Below are 20,473 nucleotides of genomic sequence, written 5' to 3'. Positions count from 1 at the left end.
CTTTCATTGGAAGCTCAGGTGACAGCGGTGGCGAGGAGCGCTTTCCTTCAGCTTCGGCTGATTAATCATCTGCGCCCCTACCTGGAGTACGACTGCCTTGCGACAGTGACACATGCGCTGGTGACTTCCCGCCTTGACTTCTGTAATGCACTCTACGTGGGGCTACCCTTGAAGACGGTCCGGATACCTCAATTGGTTCAAAATAGAGCTGCCAGGTTGCTGACGGGGACTGGACGTTATGCTCACATGACTCCAGTTCTCCGTCAGCTTCACTGGCTTCCCATTGCAGTCCGGGCCCAATTCAAGGTGTTGGTTATGACCTATAAAGCCCTAAACGGGTTGGGTCCTGGTTACCTGAAGGAGCGCTTACATCCATATATGCCCAGCCGCCCCCTGAGATCGGCGGGAGAGGCCCTTCTCCGGGAGCCCTCCGTGAAAGAAATTAGGAGGGTGGCTACTCGGAGAAGGGCTTTCTCAGCAGTGACGCCTAAGTTATGGAATGCGCTCCCCAGAGAGGTCAGCCTGGCGCTGTCATTATTTGTTTTTCGGCGCCAGGCGAAGACCTTTTTATTCAAGCAGCATTTTAAATGTTAATATGATTGAATTTTTCTGGCCAGGGCGGCTTACTTTATATTGTATTAATGTATATATTTTAAAATGTTATTTAACTTATTTGTTGTAAGCCGCCCCGAGGCTTCGGCGAATGGGGTGGCATAAAAATGTTTTAATAAAATAAATAAATAAATAAATAAATAAAAATCTTCTGTTCCAAAGCCCTTCCCTGATGGATAAGAGAAACCACAATAGCAATATTTTATCATATTATTAATACATTGGAAAGGAGACTTTAGGACATGTAAATATTGGACCCACTGAAATGTAGGTGAAATCTACACCTTGATCAAAGAACAATTGCGATGATCTGTGAAGGGTCATCAAAAACAACACATAGTTGAGTTCATGTTTGAATTCTGTTGAGTAATGAATGCAAGATGAGGGTATCTCTTTTTGAAGTGAAGCAACGACAGCCTCTAGAAGTTATTTAATTATCTTATTTATTATGGAATGAATGGCTTTTAAAATTACATTCATACCCTGCTCTCCAGCTAAAAAAACCTCAGAGTGGCTTATGTGGAACAAAAAAGGCAGTTCCTGCCCACAGTCTTACTAAACCTTGGCAACTTAGCTCACTTTGTCTATCGCCCTGCTGCAAATTTAAGACGACCGATCACCCCCGCTTTGGATCTTTCCACCGCCATCAGGGGGTGGGATCTATCACTTTGGGAATCACACAGTGGAGACGTGAAAGATCCTACAGCTCCTAAATGGAAATCACCGGAGCCCTCAACCACCGAAGAATAGAGAAATAGATTAGCAGAATATGCAGCGATGGCAAAGCTAACAAACTATGTAAATAGAAGACCGTTAGAAGAATCTGAGGATAAATGAAATTTTATTGTGCTCAGCTCGCCTAATGGAAGTTCAGGGGAAAAGAAAAAGGAAAGCAGTAGAACTTGTTCAAAATTCCCTTGGCGACTTATCTCACTTTGTTTATTTCAATTTGTTCTGTTTATATTAGTTTTTTTCTATTCTACATTTTCTTCTATGTAGTTGTATACGTTAAGAAAATTTTCGAAAAAAATCCCACAATTCCCAGGATCCACAGCGAGCGGAAGTGTAATTTTGACAGCACCGGAGCCAAAAGAAAAAGCGCGGGCTTTTCCTCTTTGGCTTGAAAAAGCAATCGGTATGTATGCCCCAAGATGGTCATTTCATTTTGTATGGGGATGTTAACTTGCAAGGAGTAGGAAATCCGGTTTAAGTAAGAATCTGATGCAATATCGGGGGAGGGGGAGATAGGAGTTCCCCCTTTCCTCCCCGGTCTGAACACGCAGCGCTTCTCGTCGGTGTCGGGAGGATCCGGTGTTGATGTACGTTGAATGATGGCAGGGCAAATAAATCAGCCCCGGAAAGCATCAACACGTGGAGGGGGACACGTGAAGGAGCCCTTCTGCTTAATCGTAAATTTTACTAAAGAACAGGCATCTTCGGATCCCTCTTGCTATTGATGTGTTAGGGAAAGAGATAAAGTGAATTTATATTTTTCCTTCCTCAGAATTCCCGGTCTTCTTACCCTGGCAAAATTGTTGTTTAGTCGCAAAGTCGTGCCCAACCCATCACGACCCCATGGGCGACATTCCTCCAGGCTCTCCTGTCCTCCATCACCCCTCGAAGTCCACCCAAGGCTGCACCCACCGCCCCAGTGACCCCATCTAATGACCACATTCAAATTTTTAGCACCTCCATGCTTACCTGTATAAGTCTTATATTTCTTTTTTGTTTAAGAGGATCTGTGATGAGTAAATAGTCTAGTATTGCAAAGAAACTTGATCCAGTATCATTGCCTTATTCAGAATGTGTGATGCACTTTCATTTACAGAATAGTTGCATATTATGGGGCACACAACAATTTCTTGTTTTAGAGCAGGGGTGTCCAGCCTGCAGTCCAGGATGGCAATGAATGCAGCAGTCCAACATAAAATCATAAACTTACTTAAAACGTGAGATTTTTTTGTGATGTTTTTTGTTATTTGATTGCGTAGTTCTCTAGTGTGTACTTTGTAGGCAACAATGTCAAGTTGCAATGTCAGGTAAAATAAATGTACCTATGCTCTCATTATTTGCACACATGCGTGGGTTCAGTTTTACAACTGTGTGCTGCTTCCAGTGTGTTATCTTCCAGGTGCAGACAATTGAATCAGACGTTACATGTGGTCATGGTGACATGGCGAGTAAAATGCATCTATTATCAATCATCTTTCATCCTAACGTTGCAAACAATTTTATACGTTTCAACATGTTGGCTAAACACGGTCCTGTGGACAGTGAAAAATATGCAGCCTTGCTTTTTGATTTAGTATGAGAATTTGAAAACAGATTTCAAGATTTCTGGGCAAATCAGCATTCTTTTGGTATATTTGTGATTCCATTTTCAGTGGACATAAATATGATACCTGCCAGTTTTCAGATGCACTGTATAGAGCTGCAATCTGACATTCAACTTAAAGAAAAATAGGATCATAGACTTTTATAGGCCCTATCATCCCAGAGACAAATATCCCCTGCTTCACAATCATGCCTTATTCATGTCATCACTTTTTGGAAGCACCTACATTTGTGAGCAACTATTTTAAAGAATGAAGCACACTAAGAGTAAAATTAGAACCAGATTATCTGATGACCATCTTGAGAATTCACTGAGAATTGCAACTACTTTGATTGAACCAGATATTGATATTTTAATTTCTCAAATACAGTGTCAAATATCCCACTAGTTTCATGTTGCCCACTTTTATAATAAAATCATAAAAACAATGAAGTTTTATTACTTAGATATGTTCATTTTCTCTATTAGTGATCACAAACTTTGGACTTGTTCAACGATTTTAAAAGACTCTGAATAGGGTGCCACTTAATTAGGATTTGTGAGGACTTTTTTGCTTATCTGTGGTGGCAGATATCACAAATTATGCACAGACCTTTTTTTTTTTTTTTTTGGCTTATCAGCTTTTGTTAGTGTTGGTGTATTTAATGAGCAGCCCAAGACATTTTCTTTTCTTCCAATGCAGCCCAGAGAAGTCAAAAGGTTGGACAACCCTGTTTTAGAAGAACTGCAGCCTACATTTATACATCTTGCTCATGATAAAATCAAGGAATTGTATAAATTGTTGCAAGATCATATTGGTGGCTGGGGATGGATTCTCAAGAGGACGTACTTACCCTGTTTCCCTGAAAATAAGACCTAACTGGAAAATAAGACCTAGCATGATTTTTCAGGATGCTTGTAATATAAGCCCTACCCCAGAAATTAGCCCTAGTTAAGATCCTCAGCCAGATGGATGCATTTAGTATGTCTGTTGCAACACAATTCAATGTTTGGAGAGTTATGATGATGTTCCAGAAGAAGATGGCATGACTGTATTTGAATGAATGCAGATTTTTGAGCATGAATAAATGAAGATTGTTATACATGAAAAATGAGACATCACCTGAAAATAAGCCGTAAGCATCTTTTGGAGCAAAAATTAATATAAGACCTGGTCTTATATTTGGGGAAACATGGTATTAAAGCTCTGTACAGAGGTTTAAGTCTGGATTTTCATGTGCATAATTTCATCCATTATGTGAGCTTTTTAAATTGCAGGAGATTTTGCATTAAAATCTCCATCCTAAAGCTCTTAGATCAGGAATTTCATATTTACATTCTTTAACAAAATAGGTCAGACAGATGCTGATAAACTGCAAATCTGGATAAGCACACAGGGTTGTTTGATGTGGACACCAATGCAACAGGAGAAATGCAAAATTGAAACAGTGTAGAGACTGAACAGACAGACATCTGAACCAAGAAAGGCTTTTGACAATGGGCATTCGAAGAGAAGGAGAATGGCTTTGTTGTCCAGGAATGAAGCAAGGAGGTGAGTTGGAGAGGGCGTGCAGGGCCTTGGCTTGTTTCCGTTCTTGTTTTCAGTTTTCTCTGAGAGGGGGAAGGTATGGAAGCATGTTTGGTTTTACTTCCCCTTATGGTCCAAGTTCACGACTTGGATGCACTTTCGAATCTGCTGCTGTTCTTGGATGTACAGATGGTGGTGGTAGCTAGGAGTGCTTTTTGCCATGGTAGGCTGCCACTTGTGCTTCTGAACAGTGATGATCAGGCCTCTTCAATTCATGCTTTAGTCGAATCCAGACTCGATTACTATAATGCATTTTATATGAGACATGCTTCAAAGAGTTCCTGCAAATTACACCTCGTTGAAAATATGGTTGCTAGATTGTTGATATGGCTGTGAAGTTTTTAAAAAGGTTTAACTGGCATTCAGATGGATTTTTCTCTTTATGTACTTAGTGTGTAGGAAGAAAGAGGCTAATCTTCAAATCCAGAAACACTGCTTTAGCACATCCACAGCTTCAGCTGCTGATGATAGGAAGGAGAAATAGAGCTGTGTATCATCAACAGACTTATGCCAACACACTCTAAAACTCTGGATAACTTCACTCAGCAGTTTCATGTTAAACAGCATAGGAGAGAAGACTGCCTCCCCCCCCCCCGCCCCGCCTGAACCCCATACTGGAGAATCCAAGGGGCAGAGCAATATTCATTTAAAATTTTAAATATCTCCTGAGCACCCTCTTCTGGAGCCTGCCATCCAAACAGGAGTGGAACCACTGCAGTGCAATGCCCCTCACTCCCAGCTCAGATTGTCTTGGTGTTTCTGACACTCTCAAACCCCCTCACTATGTCTAGGTGTGCATCCAAGAGGAGTGGATGCACCCCCTCAAAGAGCACATTAATAAATGCTCCTCTCTATTTTAACATATTTCTTTCCCTCTAAGGTAAGTGGTTATTAACTGTGAGACAAAACAGATCAGAAGTGCCCGAAAAGTAAACAAAGATATGTGCTATTTTATAAGAAAGAAATGAGAAAGCTTACAAAAAGGTTAATTTTAAACATGGATTATCTGGTTATTTGTACTCCTCTCAGGTGCTGGAAGTCCCAGTTCCTATCCCTAAGCAAACTTGAGCCAATTCCTCTATCATCCAGCACCCTAGTTAACTGACTGGCCTATCATGACCACTTGAAAGACAGTCTTCTTTCTCACGGGAGTTGAATTCCATCTGGAACCTTGAAGGCTGTTCACCAGGTTTCTCCTGAAGCTTTCAGTCCGGTCATTTTTCAAACCACTCACATGAGCTGAAACTCAGGCTTCTACTGTTCTAGTCCATGGAGCATCTCTAGACTGTTCAGTTCTTCCCCAGTCAAATGATACCAATCTCAACCCTACCTTCCCATTGAAAGAGGGAGAACCTGGTTTCATTTTCACTTCCTTGTACTAACACCAACTGCCAATCAAGTCAGCAGTTGTAACTCTGGCAGGCAGGAGCCTTGAGCTAAATGCATATATTTTCCTTCCTCTTTTAGTCTTTTCAAACTTTGAGTGGTTGAAAGAAAACTTAATGATTAAATGTTTACCTCAGATTTACATTATCTTCACAAAAGAACTGAAATATTTTAATTACTGCGGCATGTCACTGTGACAGGCCGCTAGGAATAAAAGTCTGGGAGACAGATCCACTCTAGTACTTTCTACTTTTTTATTCTACTTTTTTATTATTTGCATATGAAAAATAGAATACAAAGAAAGAAAAATGAAAAATGATAAGAATGCAACGGGATTTTACACAAATATAGCATAATTACATAACTTGCCAAGTTCCTGAAAAGGTAGAAATTTCTATCTTTCTGTCAATCAGTATTTTGTTGAAGCTTGTAAAATGATAATAGTTCTCTAGGCCAATAAGTTTTCCTGTCACTTTGGGTTAATTGTAAATGGTTGCATAGGATTTACACTGAAATACAAATCATAAACAATATTGTTTCAGGTTCCAATTTGTTCCATATTAATTGAATTGCATTTAATAAGATTTTCACCTATCATTAAATTCTTTGCTTGCATAACCAGTCAGTTTTGCCATCACTGCATACTCAACCAATTTATTTTTCTAATCTTCAGCCTCTGTACTTTCTGATGTTGCCTTAAGGGCCTTCAATCTTGAGTCACATGGAAGGACAGGCACCTTTGGCAATTCCAGCTGAAAGTTCAGGTAAAACAAATGATTGACTGATGGGTCATAGACTCCTGGCAGAGCCTCGGAGGCCACCCCATCCAGTCACACATGAACATGGCCCAATTTCCAAACCATGACTGGCCTTGCTTTAGCTTTGACTGTGCTTTTTAAGACGGTTACTGTACCTTTGAGCTGTGTGCATGGGGTGATACGGTCATTTGGATTTATCCTTCATGCAGAAGCTTCTCTTTGCACACAAGCTTATTAATTTGCTGTCCATACAGTGCTCATTCTATACATTCTGCTTCTGGTGTCTCCTGCTTCTGTTGCCATGCCACAGGATCACAGCATTGGGTGTTGGGAATTAGGGGATCAGCATCCCAAGGATTTGGCTCTGTTTGTTGTTCAAAGTCAGTTTCAAGCCCTGCTGGCTGTGAGGATAAACTTAAAAATGTGAGGGAAATTGCCCAAACCCAAAGAAGAGTTATTAAGCCCATTGATTTCAGTGGGCACAGGAGTTCCTAAAACTGATGGATTGCAACCAGTGCTTGCTAAATCTTGGAGTTAACTTTGGGACTGGATAGCTGAAGGAATGTCTCCTTCCATATACGTCTTCCCAGACATTGAGATCTGCTGAGGTCCTTCTCTGGGACCCCTTTTTGAAAGAAGCTAGAAGAGCAGCTACCTGGGGAAGGGTCTTTTCCATGGTAGCATCTCAGCTATGGAACCTGCTCTATAGAGAGGTGAACCTGGCGCCAATGCTTTATCTATTCTGATAAACCATTTTATTCACCCAGTATTTTGGTGGTTGAATGATTTTTAATTAATTATATATAGAATTGATGTTAAGGTATATTTTTTATATATTGAAATTTATGTTTTATTTAATGTGCTGCTATGGTTTTGGTTTTTGTAAGTTGTCTAGTGATCTGTTTCAGATATAGACAAGGATAAAAATGTTATAAATAAATAAATCCAAGAAACTAGATAAGGGTTATCCAGGAGTTCGGCATTATACTTCTTGTCCCTTCCTTGTCCCTTCCTGTGGAGAGCCAGAATACTCAACAGAGTCCTGCACTCGTGCTTAAACTGCACATTGTATTAAACCTGCAGGATCTGGATTCTTCCCTTCTTAAAGCAGAACATGAACCTCCAGCATCTGCCACCAAATAATGTTTTAGTTTAGTATGCTTGTTCTGTGACCAGAGAAAAACTGACCCTTGCAGGGTCCAGGCAAGGTCTACAGCATGGGTCCTCAAACTGTGGCCTCGGGACGGATCCGGCCCGCCATGGCCATTCATCTGGCCCGTGCCGCCATTCGCCCCATGCGTGCTTGCTGCGTGGGCGGGGAGGTGGTGGCTCGCTAGATCAGAGATGGTCTCTGAGCGAGCAAGCTGCCGCCTGCCTCCCATATGCACGCGGGGAGGGGGTGGCTCACTCGATCGGAGATGGTCTTCGAGCGAGCAGGCCACCACTGCACGCGCCCGATGCCGCCTCATGCGCGCCCGACAGCACCTCACCGGCCGACGCTCCCAGGCACCCCTACCTCACCGGCCTGCGCATGTAGCCGCGGCCTTTCAACTGGCCCCCTATCGAAAAAGTTTGAGGACTCCTGGTCTACAGCGTCATTTTGTGCCTTATTTCCTTTCAGGGAGTGCTAATACTGTGTGCCGAGGAGGAAACATAACCCTGTGGATTATATTGATGCTAGTAGTAGTCGTCATTGTCGTCATCGCTGCCATCCTTGTCATTGCTAGATTCTATGGTGAGTTTTCAGGCTCAAGTTTTCCTACTTGCTTCTTCGTGGAGATGTTCACCTACATCTCTGGCTTCAGCAGTTCAGCTTCTAAGGGTCAATTCATGTCTAGCGGTGCTGAGTGCGCCAGTTCCTTCCCATTCCACCTGTGGAGTGTCTGAATTCCAGAACTTGAACTCTCTCCAAGCCAGTCACTGCAATGGGAGAGAACCACAGGCATTCCCCCAACCAGTGTTCTCTGGAGTAGCCTCGTAAGGAGCCTTGGGAAGCATGTCTTATGGTGCTCTTGGTAAAGGTAAATTGGGCTTGGGTCTGGGAGTAGAACTGAAAGGCAAGGCAGGGAGTCTGCTTTCCCTGATATTTTTTCCAGTCCAGGTCGCTTTTCCTCTGCTTCATCAGTGGGCCAAACAAGGCATTATATGCAAGCCGAAGTAATGAAACCCTTAACAAGGACTTCATCTCTGGAAAAGAACTGCCATGGATCCAGCCCACTCCTACTGGTTCTCTGTGTCATCTGTCCCCTTTCTGGAGCTGCTGCTACTGCCTTGCCTGTAATCTGCGTGCCTACGTGGGCTTTTGGTGGTGGAAATCCATCCTGCTTGTTCAATATATCCAGTCTCCACAAGCTGCATACACTGCACTTGCAAAAAGGAGCAGGCTTTCTTGGTTGCACACCATGGGAAAGAACATGATATTACTGCAAGATGTACTGTGCTGCTTCTCTGTGCTAAATGCTGTTTTGATTTGGAATTACAAGCCCCTGCAAATTCTTGTTCTAGACTGCTCAGACCTAGTGCCTACATCAGGCTTCCATCATCTGTTGGACTACAACTTCCAGAAGGATGTGGGACAATTCTGGAGCTCATTAAAACGGCTGATTGAATAGTTCTTCCTCTTACAGGTTTACCTTTTCCTGCAAAGTGTAAGCATGAATACTGCCCTGAGCCTTGTGCAGCTGGGTGGATTGGCTACGAAGGGAAATGTTACTTTTTCTCAGAAGAAGAAGGAAATTGGACTCATGGCCAGAACTTCTGCTCTTCCCATGGCTCATTCCTGGCCAGAATTGAGACTGAGTCAGAAAAGGTGGGACTGAAGAAATTATCATTTAGTATTATACTATATGTCTGTGTCAATCATAGCCAAAGCTCTGTGGATGGTACACAACATTTTCAGACACCCATCCAGATTTCTACCAGGCCTGACCCTGCTTGGCTTCCAAAATTAGTCAGGATCAGGAACTTAAGCGATATGAAAAAAAACAATAGAACTTGGGGTGGCTGGGCTATACAGATCCTAATGGAATCACAGATACTCTCCCAGATATAATTTGTGTCATCACATAAATACATTCTCCATCTTGTCTGCTGGACCACCATTTTATTTGCTGCTTTGCAAAACAATTTCATGATAATTTAGAAATTCAGGATATGGAGCAAATGTGAATTTTGAGACAAGCTGAGTTAATAGGTCTCCCAGATGATTGGGGGGAAAATGAAGCACTTGTACCTTCCATAGTTTTTCAGAATAGGGACATTCACCAGCTTAATTCATTTCATTTTCATTAATTTATCTGTTGCATTATTATTACAGTGTCACAGTATCAGCTCAACTGATATCATTTATATAAGTAACAGGATTGTGAGGTTTATAGTAGTAGAAGCTTTTTGTTGTATCAGCATGTTTCACCTTATATAGAGGTAGTTCTGTGCTTTTTAAGAATTTAATTTATTTATAGCTTTTATAACCCTTCACAGTGTTCAGGGCGGTAATACGATACAATAAATAAGATACAGTAGCCAGATAATAATACATAAAAGCAATCTTAAAAGACTACTAACAAATAAAACCTCTTTATTTAAGTGGTGCTTTAACAGTTAATAGTTAACTTTTGCTTTGTTCTATTTTGATTTAATTTGATTAATTTGATGTTTATTGTTTCATACGGTATCACTGTTTTAATCTGTGAATGATGTTATTATATGTTTTAAATTGTTTTTATATTGCTGTAAGCCATCCTGAGATATTTATATAAAGGACGGCATACAAAAGCTTTTAATAAGTAATAAATAAAATGAATAAATAAATTTAAAATAATGGGAAAATAAAAAGGTTTTGGCCTGGCATCAAAATGAAAAAAGTGTTGGTTCCAGATGCACCTCTCTGGGAGCCCATTCTTTAGCTGGGGCACCACCACAGAGAAGGCCCTTTTCCGGGTAGCCACTCTTCTGATCTCCTTCAAAGAGGGCTCCAGAAGAAGGTCCTCCACTCTAGATCTTACAGGCCAGGCAAGTATATGTGGAAGGAGGCACTCCTTTAAATACCTTGGTCCTAAGCCATTTAGGGCTGTATAAGTCATCACTAGCACCTTAAATTGGGCCTGGGCTTTAGTTGGAAGCCAGTGCAGATGGTACAAGCCCAGCACTATGTGTGTGCATTTGCCAGTTCCTGCTAGCAACCTGGCTGCTCTCTTCTGAACCAACTGAAGTATCTAGACTGACCAGCTGAAGTATCTGGACAATTAAGTATAAAATTGTGACAATCACAATGAAGTACAAATTTGTGAACATAACTAGTGATTTTGGTATCAGTGTGCAGGATGAGGTCAGAATTGGCATGGTAGTTTAAAATGTGTTGTCTGTATGAATTCCATTTCAATATGTATAATTGTTTGTTTGGCAATAACCAAAAGAATCCATTCTAATTCTTACACTCCTCATGTAGAAGAGAAGATGTGCAGCCCTTTATCCTTGAGTGCCAAAGCACCAAGTCTGACACTTGGACACCTGAAGCATGGCATGCATACAACCAGGTGTCACCTTTGGAGGTTTTTTAGTTTGTAAAACACATTAATTCATTTAAATTAATTTCTGTGTGTGGCGGAAGCCTGTAGTAATATTGTTAGACACTAGGGGCAGTGCACCAGCTCCCTGCTGTGAGAAAACTCCCCTCCTGGGAATAAGGAGGGCAGAGCCTCTCCCAGGGGGCTATAGGGGTGCCCAGTGCAGGGACCATGCCAGGGGTTCCAGCAGGGATGCCTTCAGTCAGACAGGAGGCTCACAATGCCTCCAACTCTGATAGTTCTGTAGATTTGCTTGAAGGCTTCAGTGTATTAAAGTAAGGGCTGATCTCCATTCCATCAGCACTTCCTCAGCATCTCACGGCTTAACTGTCAGCCCATGTCCTTTTCTTCTCTATCTAGTCTACCTTCTGACATTTTGCAGTAGGCCCATTCCAAGATGGTATTCTAAGTTGTTTCTGTGTGCACCTCAGGTGTTCCTGCTGCGTTACAAGGGCAGGGCTGATCACTGGATCGGCCTCTCAAAAGACCAGAGTGAAGCTTGGAAATGGGCAGATGGGGCGGAGTTCAGGAACACGTGAGTCCTTGTTCTTCTTGTGTCAGGGTTTTAGGGCAGTGGGTGAGAAAGTCGGGTTCACTTGGCAATTCATTGTTGGACACAGACGGTGGCAGAAGGCTGTTGCAAAAAGAAACCAGTGTTTAAAGTAATGCATTGAAGGAAATTGAGAATTGAGAGAGTTGGGCTGAACCTGTGAATAAAGTCACTGGGGCGGTGGGTGTGAACTTGGGTAAAGTCCAAGGGATGGTGGAGGACAGGAGAGCCTGGAGGAATGTTGTCCATGCACTTGTGATGTGCCGGGCACAACTTTGCAACTAAACAAACAAATCACATTTGTTGCTTTTCATGAAGTGTTGACAGTGTCTGAAGTGGGGAGCTGTGAAACACTGATGAGACAGAAATGGACTCTGTTTTCTCATGGTTCATCTTGGAATGCTCTTTCCACCCATGGAAGTGGGAACAGCTTGGCTTGATCTTTGCTTCTTGTGTTGCAGGGTGGCCATGGAAGGAGAAGGAGCAGACTGTGCTTGTCTAAGCACAGACACTGCCATTGTCTCTCGTTGTCACATCCCCAGGCATTGGATTTGCAGCCACCCTGGTGCTGCAAAGCATAGGTATCCATTAGGAGAGTGAAATCCAAGAAACATGGCTAGACACCTTGCTATTCCTCCTCAGGTCCCATTTACTGTGCATTTTTTTCACTGATCCTCAAATATTTCTTTTTTAACCATTGTTAATTGTCAATGAGTCCCACTGTCATGTCCCACCTGGAGGAGGTTTCTTCAGCTGAAGAGGCTACAACCGACTGCCTCGCATCAGAGGAACAGCTGGAGCCCTTCTGGGCAGTCCCTGGAATTCCTCAAGGGCAGGAGCTAGAATCAGACCAAAGTTACCCCATAGAAAGGAGAATTTCAGGGATCCAGCAGAAGTTCAAGCAGCAGCCAGAGCGTGGAGCCTCCTGAAAAGGAACACTCTGACCCAATTAGCCAACTGTGCTGATTTACAGCTGGCTGTAAATTAGGTCCTCCAGAGCCTGACAAACCACAGGAACTGCCACCAGCTTCTTTGGCTTCATTTGGATTGATTGGATTCCTAAATTTTTTGGCTTGCATCCTGGACCCTTGCTTGACTGCATGTGCAAACCATACAAACCAAACCTGAGGCCTTCATCTTGGGATAGAATTGGCCATTTCTTTGAAAGGTGATACAGTGACTTGGAATTCGTGGGCAAAGAGCGGGACACCCACTCCAGTGTGTATTGTCAGAGCATAACTGACAGGTGTGCAGAAAGTTAAAGAAAAGGCAGTGGTTTGATTAGGGCAGCACTACAGAAGCACACATGTGACGGTGTGCAAGAGAGCAGGTTTATAGCCGCTGCTCCTTTTGACAGTGTGCCAGAAATGTATACATGCCAGGAAGCATCGCAGAAATGCATAACTAAGCACACAGTTATGGTTTGAGTTATTCACTCTACGTTGTTTTCCTAAGCAACCTTTGCCACTAACAATAACATTTTATTTAACACTCAAGGTTAGAAGCAAACAGGCAAAACCAAGGCTGCCTGCCTCTGTTCTCTGATTCTTCTGCACTGTTATAAAGTCCATGTCACTCCAACCTAATCCTTTCCTTTGACTGATTCCTAACAGATCCCCCCTTTTGCTGCAAGTATATCGCAGCAGCAGTGTACATTGTTCAGCTGTATCTATTTTATTTCACTTAAGCCATTCTTCCTTTGTCAAAATACGTTCACCTTCGCCATGCTCTCTCTGCAACACTTCCAGGGTAAAGTTTCTCCTGAAGGGATCTTAGTGGCATGCCTTTTCACGTACAAAGAGAAACATCATTACACAGCAAATACACATGCCCATGCCAACACTTCCACGTTGTCAGGACCAGAGGCAGCTTCAGGGCTCCCTCTGCTGGCCAAGGACCAGCACAGCAGCCCTGGTAGTTACAGGATCACTACCCCAGTTTTACTGAAGCTGCCAGGGCTCCCATGAGCTCCACCTGGGAGCAGAGCGATATAAGATTTGGCTCTTCTCTCCAGAAGCTGCCTCAGCAATGAAGGTTGTTTTGATTTGCTGAAGTGCTCCTGGCTTGTGCTTTGTTCCAGCCCTCAAGGTACCTATTCCCTTTGGCTTCTCTTCCTGGTTTCCTGATGCTCGGCTTGTCTGACTATGCTTTCTTCTTCAACGGACAGTGTCTAGTGTTGCAGCTCCTGACTCTGAGCTGTGTGCTGTACCCTGGTTGCCTGGGTCCTGGTGCTCCAGTCAGCTGTCCACGCCCTGCATGCTGAAACACATGAGACGGAGACTAGTTCTTTCAACATGCTTTGAATCTACCCAGTCCCTGATAACCACCCCAGATACTCACACTTGCAAGATTATACTTCACCATCTGAGCTAATTTTTCTACTTCAAGTTTTATTAAGGGCATGGAAAGTTACCTTACAAGCAGAACCCACAGCTTTACAAAAAACCCTCTCGGTGTGCTCAAAGGTGGTCTAAAGCCAGTCTATTTGCCATCGTTATTTGATTTAAGTTGTCTATTTCTGATCGAAGACCACGTGTAATTACATTGATTGTATTAACTGCTTTCTAAGCAACTGTCCTTTCTAAGCATGAGCAGCAGTCTGTTTCTGACGGGTCCTCCGTTGTCGCCCACTGCTGTTGCCATGCCATGCCGTGAGGCCCAGGGATGCTGCTGCCACTACTGCTCTTGGATGAGAGCTGATTTGCTCATGTGGCTCACTCACAAGGCCATGTGCGCAAAAGGGGTGGGGTGATAAGGCCTATGGAACCTTATTTTTGCCCAGGCAAGTCTGCTGTCATTGAGCATGTGTGTCAGCATTGCTCTGGGTGTCTTGAAAATCCAACACGCCTAGGCTCATTTGGGCTCCAGGGCACTCAGAACTCCCTGACCCTCCTGGGGCATGGTGGCAAAAGGACTGCATGCAATTACCCCCACAGAAAGGTAAGAAGTGCTGTTTAATTATGGTTTATATGTTGTCTGGGTGGCCTGAGGCTTTTCCTTGTGATAAGACAGGGGCTTGCTCAATTGTGAAGGCATCGTTATATCACGTTGCCCCATAAAGGCAATGGTAGGAAGAGAAATGCGGTTGGTGGGTGTGTGAAGCAGGCGAAGGTGCAGCAACATTTTTGGCGCTAAGCAAGTTCCATAGAAGCAAAAGAGTGTTGCCTCCAAGGACAATTGCCTCCAATGTCCCTCAGAAGATGGAAGCCTGTGCAGTGAGCCCCAGCCGCAGTCCGACTGAGTGGTTGTGGCTGCAGATGACTTCCCTCCTTAGAGGAGGAGCCAGGACATTTGTGGGATGCCCCTGTGGTTCCCCAAGAGCAGGAGCCAGAGGGAGGGAATTCACATGCTAGAAGGATGGAGCGCATGGCTTTGACTTCGACAAAAATCCCAACAGTCCAAAAGGAGAGTTTTCCATGAAATGGCATCGCTGACATAACTAGTTGGCTGTGCTGAGTTACAGCTAGCTAAAAATTAGTTCAGGTGCAGCTGCCAATAAGCAAAGCACTCTGCACAGTTGACAAATGTCAAAACCTTAACCATGCCTACTAATCCTGCACAAACATACAGGCAACGCACACAGAGTTCAACTCACACTTCCTGTTTCCTGACTCTGTGGTTCTTTCACCATCATGAGAGATGATGTCTCAACTGGCACTTTATCACTGAATTTCTCTGGTTTTTTAAAATGGCCTTAATTACGACCATGTAATGAGAGGAAGAAACATAAATACAGATGGTTCAAAACAGCTGCCAGGATGCTGTTGGGGACTGGGCGTTATTCTCATATAACCCCAGTCCTCTATCAGCTCCAATGGCTTCCCATCAAAGTCCGGGCTCAATTCAAGGTGCTGGTTATTACCTATGAAGCCCTAAACAGCTTGGGACCAGGATACCTAAAGGAATGCCTTTTTCCCTATTTTCCTTCCCGCCCCCTGAGATCGGCAGCAGAGGCCCTCCTCCGGGAACCCTCCATGAAAGATATTAGACAGAGTACCCAGAGGAGGGCCTTCTCTGTGGTGGCACCCCGTCTATGGAATGCGCTCCCCAGAGAGGTCCGCCTGGCACTGTCATATGTTTTTCGGTGCCAGGTTAAGACCTTTTTATTTAATCAATATTTTAATAAGTTTTAATATTGAATTTTATTATCCTATTTTAATTGTAGCCAGAGTGGGTTGCCAATTTGTTTGTATTATGTATTATGAGACTGCAAGTGGCGCAGTGGTTTAAACCGCTGTGCTGCTGGGTTGGTTGATCAAAAGGTTGCCGGTTCGAATCTGCACAACGGGGTGAGTTCCCGTTGCTCCGTTCCAGCTCCTGCCAACCTTGCAGTTAGAAAGCATGCAAATGCAAGTAGATAAAAAGGTACCAGTTTGGTGGGCAGGTAGCAGCGTTCCGTGCACCTCGGTGTTTAGTCATGCCGGCCACGTGACCACGGAGACTGTCTGCAGACAAGCGCTGGCTCCCTCGGCTAGGAAACAGATGAGCACCGCCCCCTGGAGACAGGCATGACTGGACTTAATGTCAAGGGAAAACCTTTGCCTTTATTGTTATGTATTTTGGAATTTTATTTGTGTAAGCCGTCCTGAGGCTCCCGCAAAGGACAGCATACAAATACCTTGCATACATACATACATACATACATACATACCCAAACAAATAGTTAGATGTGTGCAAATGTTAGAATGCTGATGAGGATAATTCTGGGCATGCTTGAATTAGGGATCTAAAATTCCAGGCAGACTCAGGGATGCTTCCCTGCAGACAGTCGCCTTCCCATCGAGCACTAGCTGCATTCTAGCCTCAGAATGTTACTGACCACTCAGCCGATCATGGATACCACACACTCTTGGCAATAGCTGTTCCCATAGTGTATAATAGTTCTCGAAGAAGCCTGAGAAGAGTTTCATTGGTAGTGTTCAGCAGCTTTTGAAAGCAATATATATCATGGAAGTAAAAGGGTTGCTTTTCTGCACTTTTAATTTGCTGCACCTGTTGCAATTTATATCAGATGACTTTGAAAAGAAGGCTGACTGTAGAACTCATCAGGTAGATGCCAGAGAACATGTGTCACAGCATTAGCTCAACTGGGCAATAGGATTTTGAGATTTACAGTGGCGGAAACTTCTTGGTTTTTAAACGGATTCACCTTAACTGGAAGCACTTCCGTGCTCCTTCAGTGTAAAATCTTGAGCATAGTTGTTTGGGTGTCAGTGTAGCAGATGAGCTTGGGATTAGCACCATAGTTTTTAATTTGTAGTCAGTACTAATTACATTTCAATACATGTAGCAGCAACCAAAACAAGGTGTGAGTCCTTGCGTGCGTCCTTTGAACAATGTTCAAATGCATGAGTCCACATGCAGAACGAAAAAAATGCATATCGACTTGACCATTAGCACTGTAGCAGCAAGTCTGTGAAACTTGGCACCTGAAACTTGCACACACAGAGCTAAATGTGCCCTTTGTGGTGGTTTAGTTCATGGGTTCTCAAACTATGTCCCGTGGGCTGGATCTGGAGATGGTTTTGGCCTTGCTCGGAGATCTCCAAACGAGCAAGCTGCCGCACATGTGCCTGTGGGCACCCCTGCCTCACTGGCCCACGCCCATTGCCGCCGCCTTTCAACTGTTGAAAAAATTTGAGGACCCCTGGTTTACTTCATACAAGGCATTAATCAATTTTGATTAATTTCAATGAGACTCTGTGGTTGAAGCCTGCAGTAAGATCTTTCATCACTAGGGGCAGTTCCACTGTTTCCCTGACACCCAGAAAACTCCCAGATGGAATATTTCACTTGGTTCGCATAGTGCATTTGAAAGGTGCGGTAGAGTCTAAGAGTGGACTGATTCCCCAGATTCCGTGGGACTATCTTGACTGGTACCAATAAACCACCAAGCCCACACATTAGATCTTGAGGTCTTGAGATAAATTGAAAGAATCACAGAAGAGTAGAGTTGGAAGGGGCCATGAAGGCCATCATGTCCACCCCCCTGCTGGTGCAGGACACCATGTTACACCATCCCACCCAGAGGGCTGACCAGTTTCTTTCTGAATGTCTCTAGTGTGGGAGAGCCCAACACCTCTCTAGGCAGCTGATTCCACTGTCGTCTTGCTGACAGTGAGGAAGCTTTTCCTGATGTCGGAGACCTCCAGACTAAAAGTTTAGACCAAATTGTATTCCAGACACCCCACTGCATCCAGAATTAACCAGCCTGAATACAACAAATTAAGGATCTAGCCGACTTTTCCCTGGAGTGCCTCCACCTTATGGGAGAACCTCAGTTTTGGCTGAGAACCTCAGTTTTGGCTGACCTTGGCTGCTTTATAGATCGGTGGCCCAATACCTCCAGTCACTAACAATAATATATTACTGGATAGAGGCAACTCAACTACAACATCACAGCCCATGTACAGACACTTTTATAACCTGTTAGAAATGTACACCAATAGAGAGTGTTAAGTTTCCAGATAACATTGGTGCAGGAGTATCCTGATGTCTTTAGGGATGACATAAACTGGAGTATTGTGTTCAGTTTTGGGCCCCTCATTACAGGAAGGATATAGTCAGGTTAGAGACAGTGCAGCATAGGGCCGCAAGGTTGGTGGCCGGTTTGCAGAGGATGGGGTATGAGGTGAGACTGAGGAAACTGGGCCTCTTCAGCCTGGGGAAGAGGAGACTCAGAGGGGATCTGTTGCGACATACAGGTATGTGAGGGGATGTCACATGGAGGTGGGTAGAGACCTGTTCTCTCCTGCATAGGAAGGCAGAATGCATTCCAACGGAGCCAAGTTCAAGGAAATGAGGTTCAGTTTGGATGTCAGGAAGTACTTCCTGACAGTTGGGACCCCCAGGATATGGAATGGGCTTTCACGGGTGGTGGTTCAGGAACCATTGGTGTGGCTGTTCAAGGATGGGCTAAACATGCACATGGTAGGCATGTCAAGAGCGCAGCCAGGGGTCAGGCTAGATGGCCCGGAAGGCACCTTCTGAGTCGCTCAGTTTCTGTGTTTCTAACTTTGCATCTGTGTAGGAATTTGCATCTGGCACATAACAAAAGGCATGAGAAGAGCTATAGGGAGATTTTTCTTAGAAACCATTCCATCCTGTTAAATCCAGATGGGGAGCAAAAGTTGTTCTGCTCAGGGTATTCAGAGCATGGAGATCAAGCCACATCAGAAGATACAAACTGTGGATCTTGGAGGAAGCTTCCAGATCTGGCTAATATGATTATGCCATGGTCATGCATGAGAACAACCATGGTGGATCCGACAGAAGGAGCCGTAGTCCACTCTGTACACACGGACTAGTTGCCCACAGGATCCCTCGGGAAGGATGGGTGCAAGACCACCTTCCCAAGTTCTTCAGCAGAAATGCCAGCTCTGGGAAAGCGTTGGCACACAGCCAGAAAGACTGATAGCCACCGGGAACCTCCTCCAACGAGAATCTGTCCAATCCCCCACCCTCCTGCGCATCTCTCGCCTCCATTTCCCCCGCTCGCAGAAAGTCAGTGGCAACGAAGACACAAGAGCGGCGGGCGAGGTCTTCGGACCCGCAGCGCTGGATCGGGCGCTCTTCCGGAGCTCGCCTGCGCTGGGGCAGTGCGCGTTGCCCCCACACTCAGCCTGGATTTTAGGCACCCTCTGCGCGAAATCCCTCTTCCAGCCGCACTTACAGGCTGCAGCCTTTGCCTTCACTCCGCTTCCCCAAAGTGAGAATCGTTATGACAGGCTTGCGCAGATGCTTTTCTGTTGTTACTTCCCTTCTCTTCCTTCCTTCACTCCACTGGTCACCTGCTGCTGAAGTTCACATGAGAAGCTCTCTGCGGCTGCAATTGGTCGCTTTGATTATGTTGCAGCGTGTTTAGGCTACAGAAAAAAATCCACGTCAGTTGTTGGCGGATGGGAAGCAGGGAGGGAACAATAAAAATACGGAACGGAGTAGACATCTTGTGCCAAGAATCCTATTGTTAGCCGCGGAAGCTGTTAAGATTTATCCTTGAGACTAACTGGCTGCCAATGATTCGTTCCAGATGGTGCACCTGGGCAGTCCTCAGGTGACGCTTTTATATCGTGATCATTAAAGGACTGCAGGTAACACGGTTAACACTTTCCAGTAGCTGGCAGAAGTGAAGAGTTGCAATGACGTGATCTTTCCCACGTGCAAATCAAAACAGATGCTTGGAAGGATTTGCCAGGAAGTGGTGCTGTTACATATAAGAAGAAGGGGCTGGGCTGGGCTGAACTGCCTTTTGCTCGAGCTGCCAAGTAGCTTTCCTGGACTGGTGCCTGGCCAGTGTTAGCTACATTTGAAGGATGCCACATGCTGAGGTCTAAAGAAAAGCCTTTTTTTCCTGGTTCAGCGCTATGTTGATGTTTGCGGGATTACACCTAGATGTGCTGTGTCATGTGTTTGACGAATTCGTGCCCGACACATCACGACCCCATGGACAACACTCCTCCAGGCCTTCCTGTCCTCCACCATCCCCCGGAGTCCACCTAAGCTCACACCAACTGTTTCAGTGACTCCATTCAGCCACCTCATCCTCTGCCGTCCCCTTCTTCTTTTGCCGTCAATTGTTCCCAGCATTAGGGTCTAGTTGTGTAGGTTATGCCTATTGATTGGTGCATTAATACCTTTACTAATACCCTTTGTAGAAAATCCCTCTTGCTGTCTTGTATTGAGGTCTTTGGATTTATTTAT

General features: G+C 44.3%; 1 protein-coding gene and 1 long non-coding RNA gene across 2 annotated transcripts; one reads left to right on the top strand and one right to left on the bottom strand.

Annotated features, from left to right (window-relative positions):
- The first annotated feature begins 1,530 nt into the window (after positions 1 to 1,530).
- On the top strand, positions 1,531 to 13,095 carry LOC123029758 (C-type lectin domain family 2 member B-like). Its single transcript, XM_044443036.1, has 6 exons — positions 1,531 to 1,747; positions 4,280 to 4,478; positions 8,280 to 8,393; positions 9,286 to 9,467; positions 11,655 to 11,758; positions 12,235 to 13,095. The coding sequence occupies exons 2-6, from the start codon at positions 4,424 to 4,426 to the stop codon at positions 12,371 to 12,373; spliced, it is 594 nt and encodes a 197-aa protein (XP_044298971.1). The 5' UTR covers positions 1,531 to 1,747; positions 4,280 to 4,423; the 3' UTR covers positions 12,374 to 13,095.
- On the bottom strand, positions 10,091 to 19,554 carry LOC123029759. Its single transcript, XR_006415982.1, has 3 exons — positions 19,446 to 19,554; positions 13,866 to 14,032; positions 10,091 to 12,341 (listed from the first exon to the last, which is right to left on the bottom strand). It is a non-coding gene; the product is annotated as an uncharacterized LOC123029759 (long non-coding RNA).
- Positions 19,555 to 20,473: the final 919 nt, after the last annotated feature.

Source organism: Varanus komodoensis, unplaced genomic scaffold, assembly GCF_004798865.1.
Source record: "Varanus komodoensis strain SLA01 unplaced genomic scaffold, ASM479886v1 scaffold405, whole genome shotgun sequence".
Classification (NCBI taxonomy): Eukaryota; Metazoa; Chordata; class Lepidosauria; order Squamata; family Varanidae; genus Varanus; species Varanus komodoensis.
This window is presented reverse-complemented; position numbering and strand designations above follow the sequence as displayed.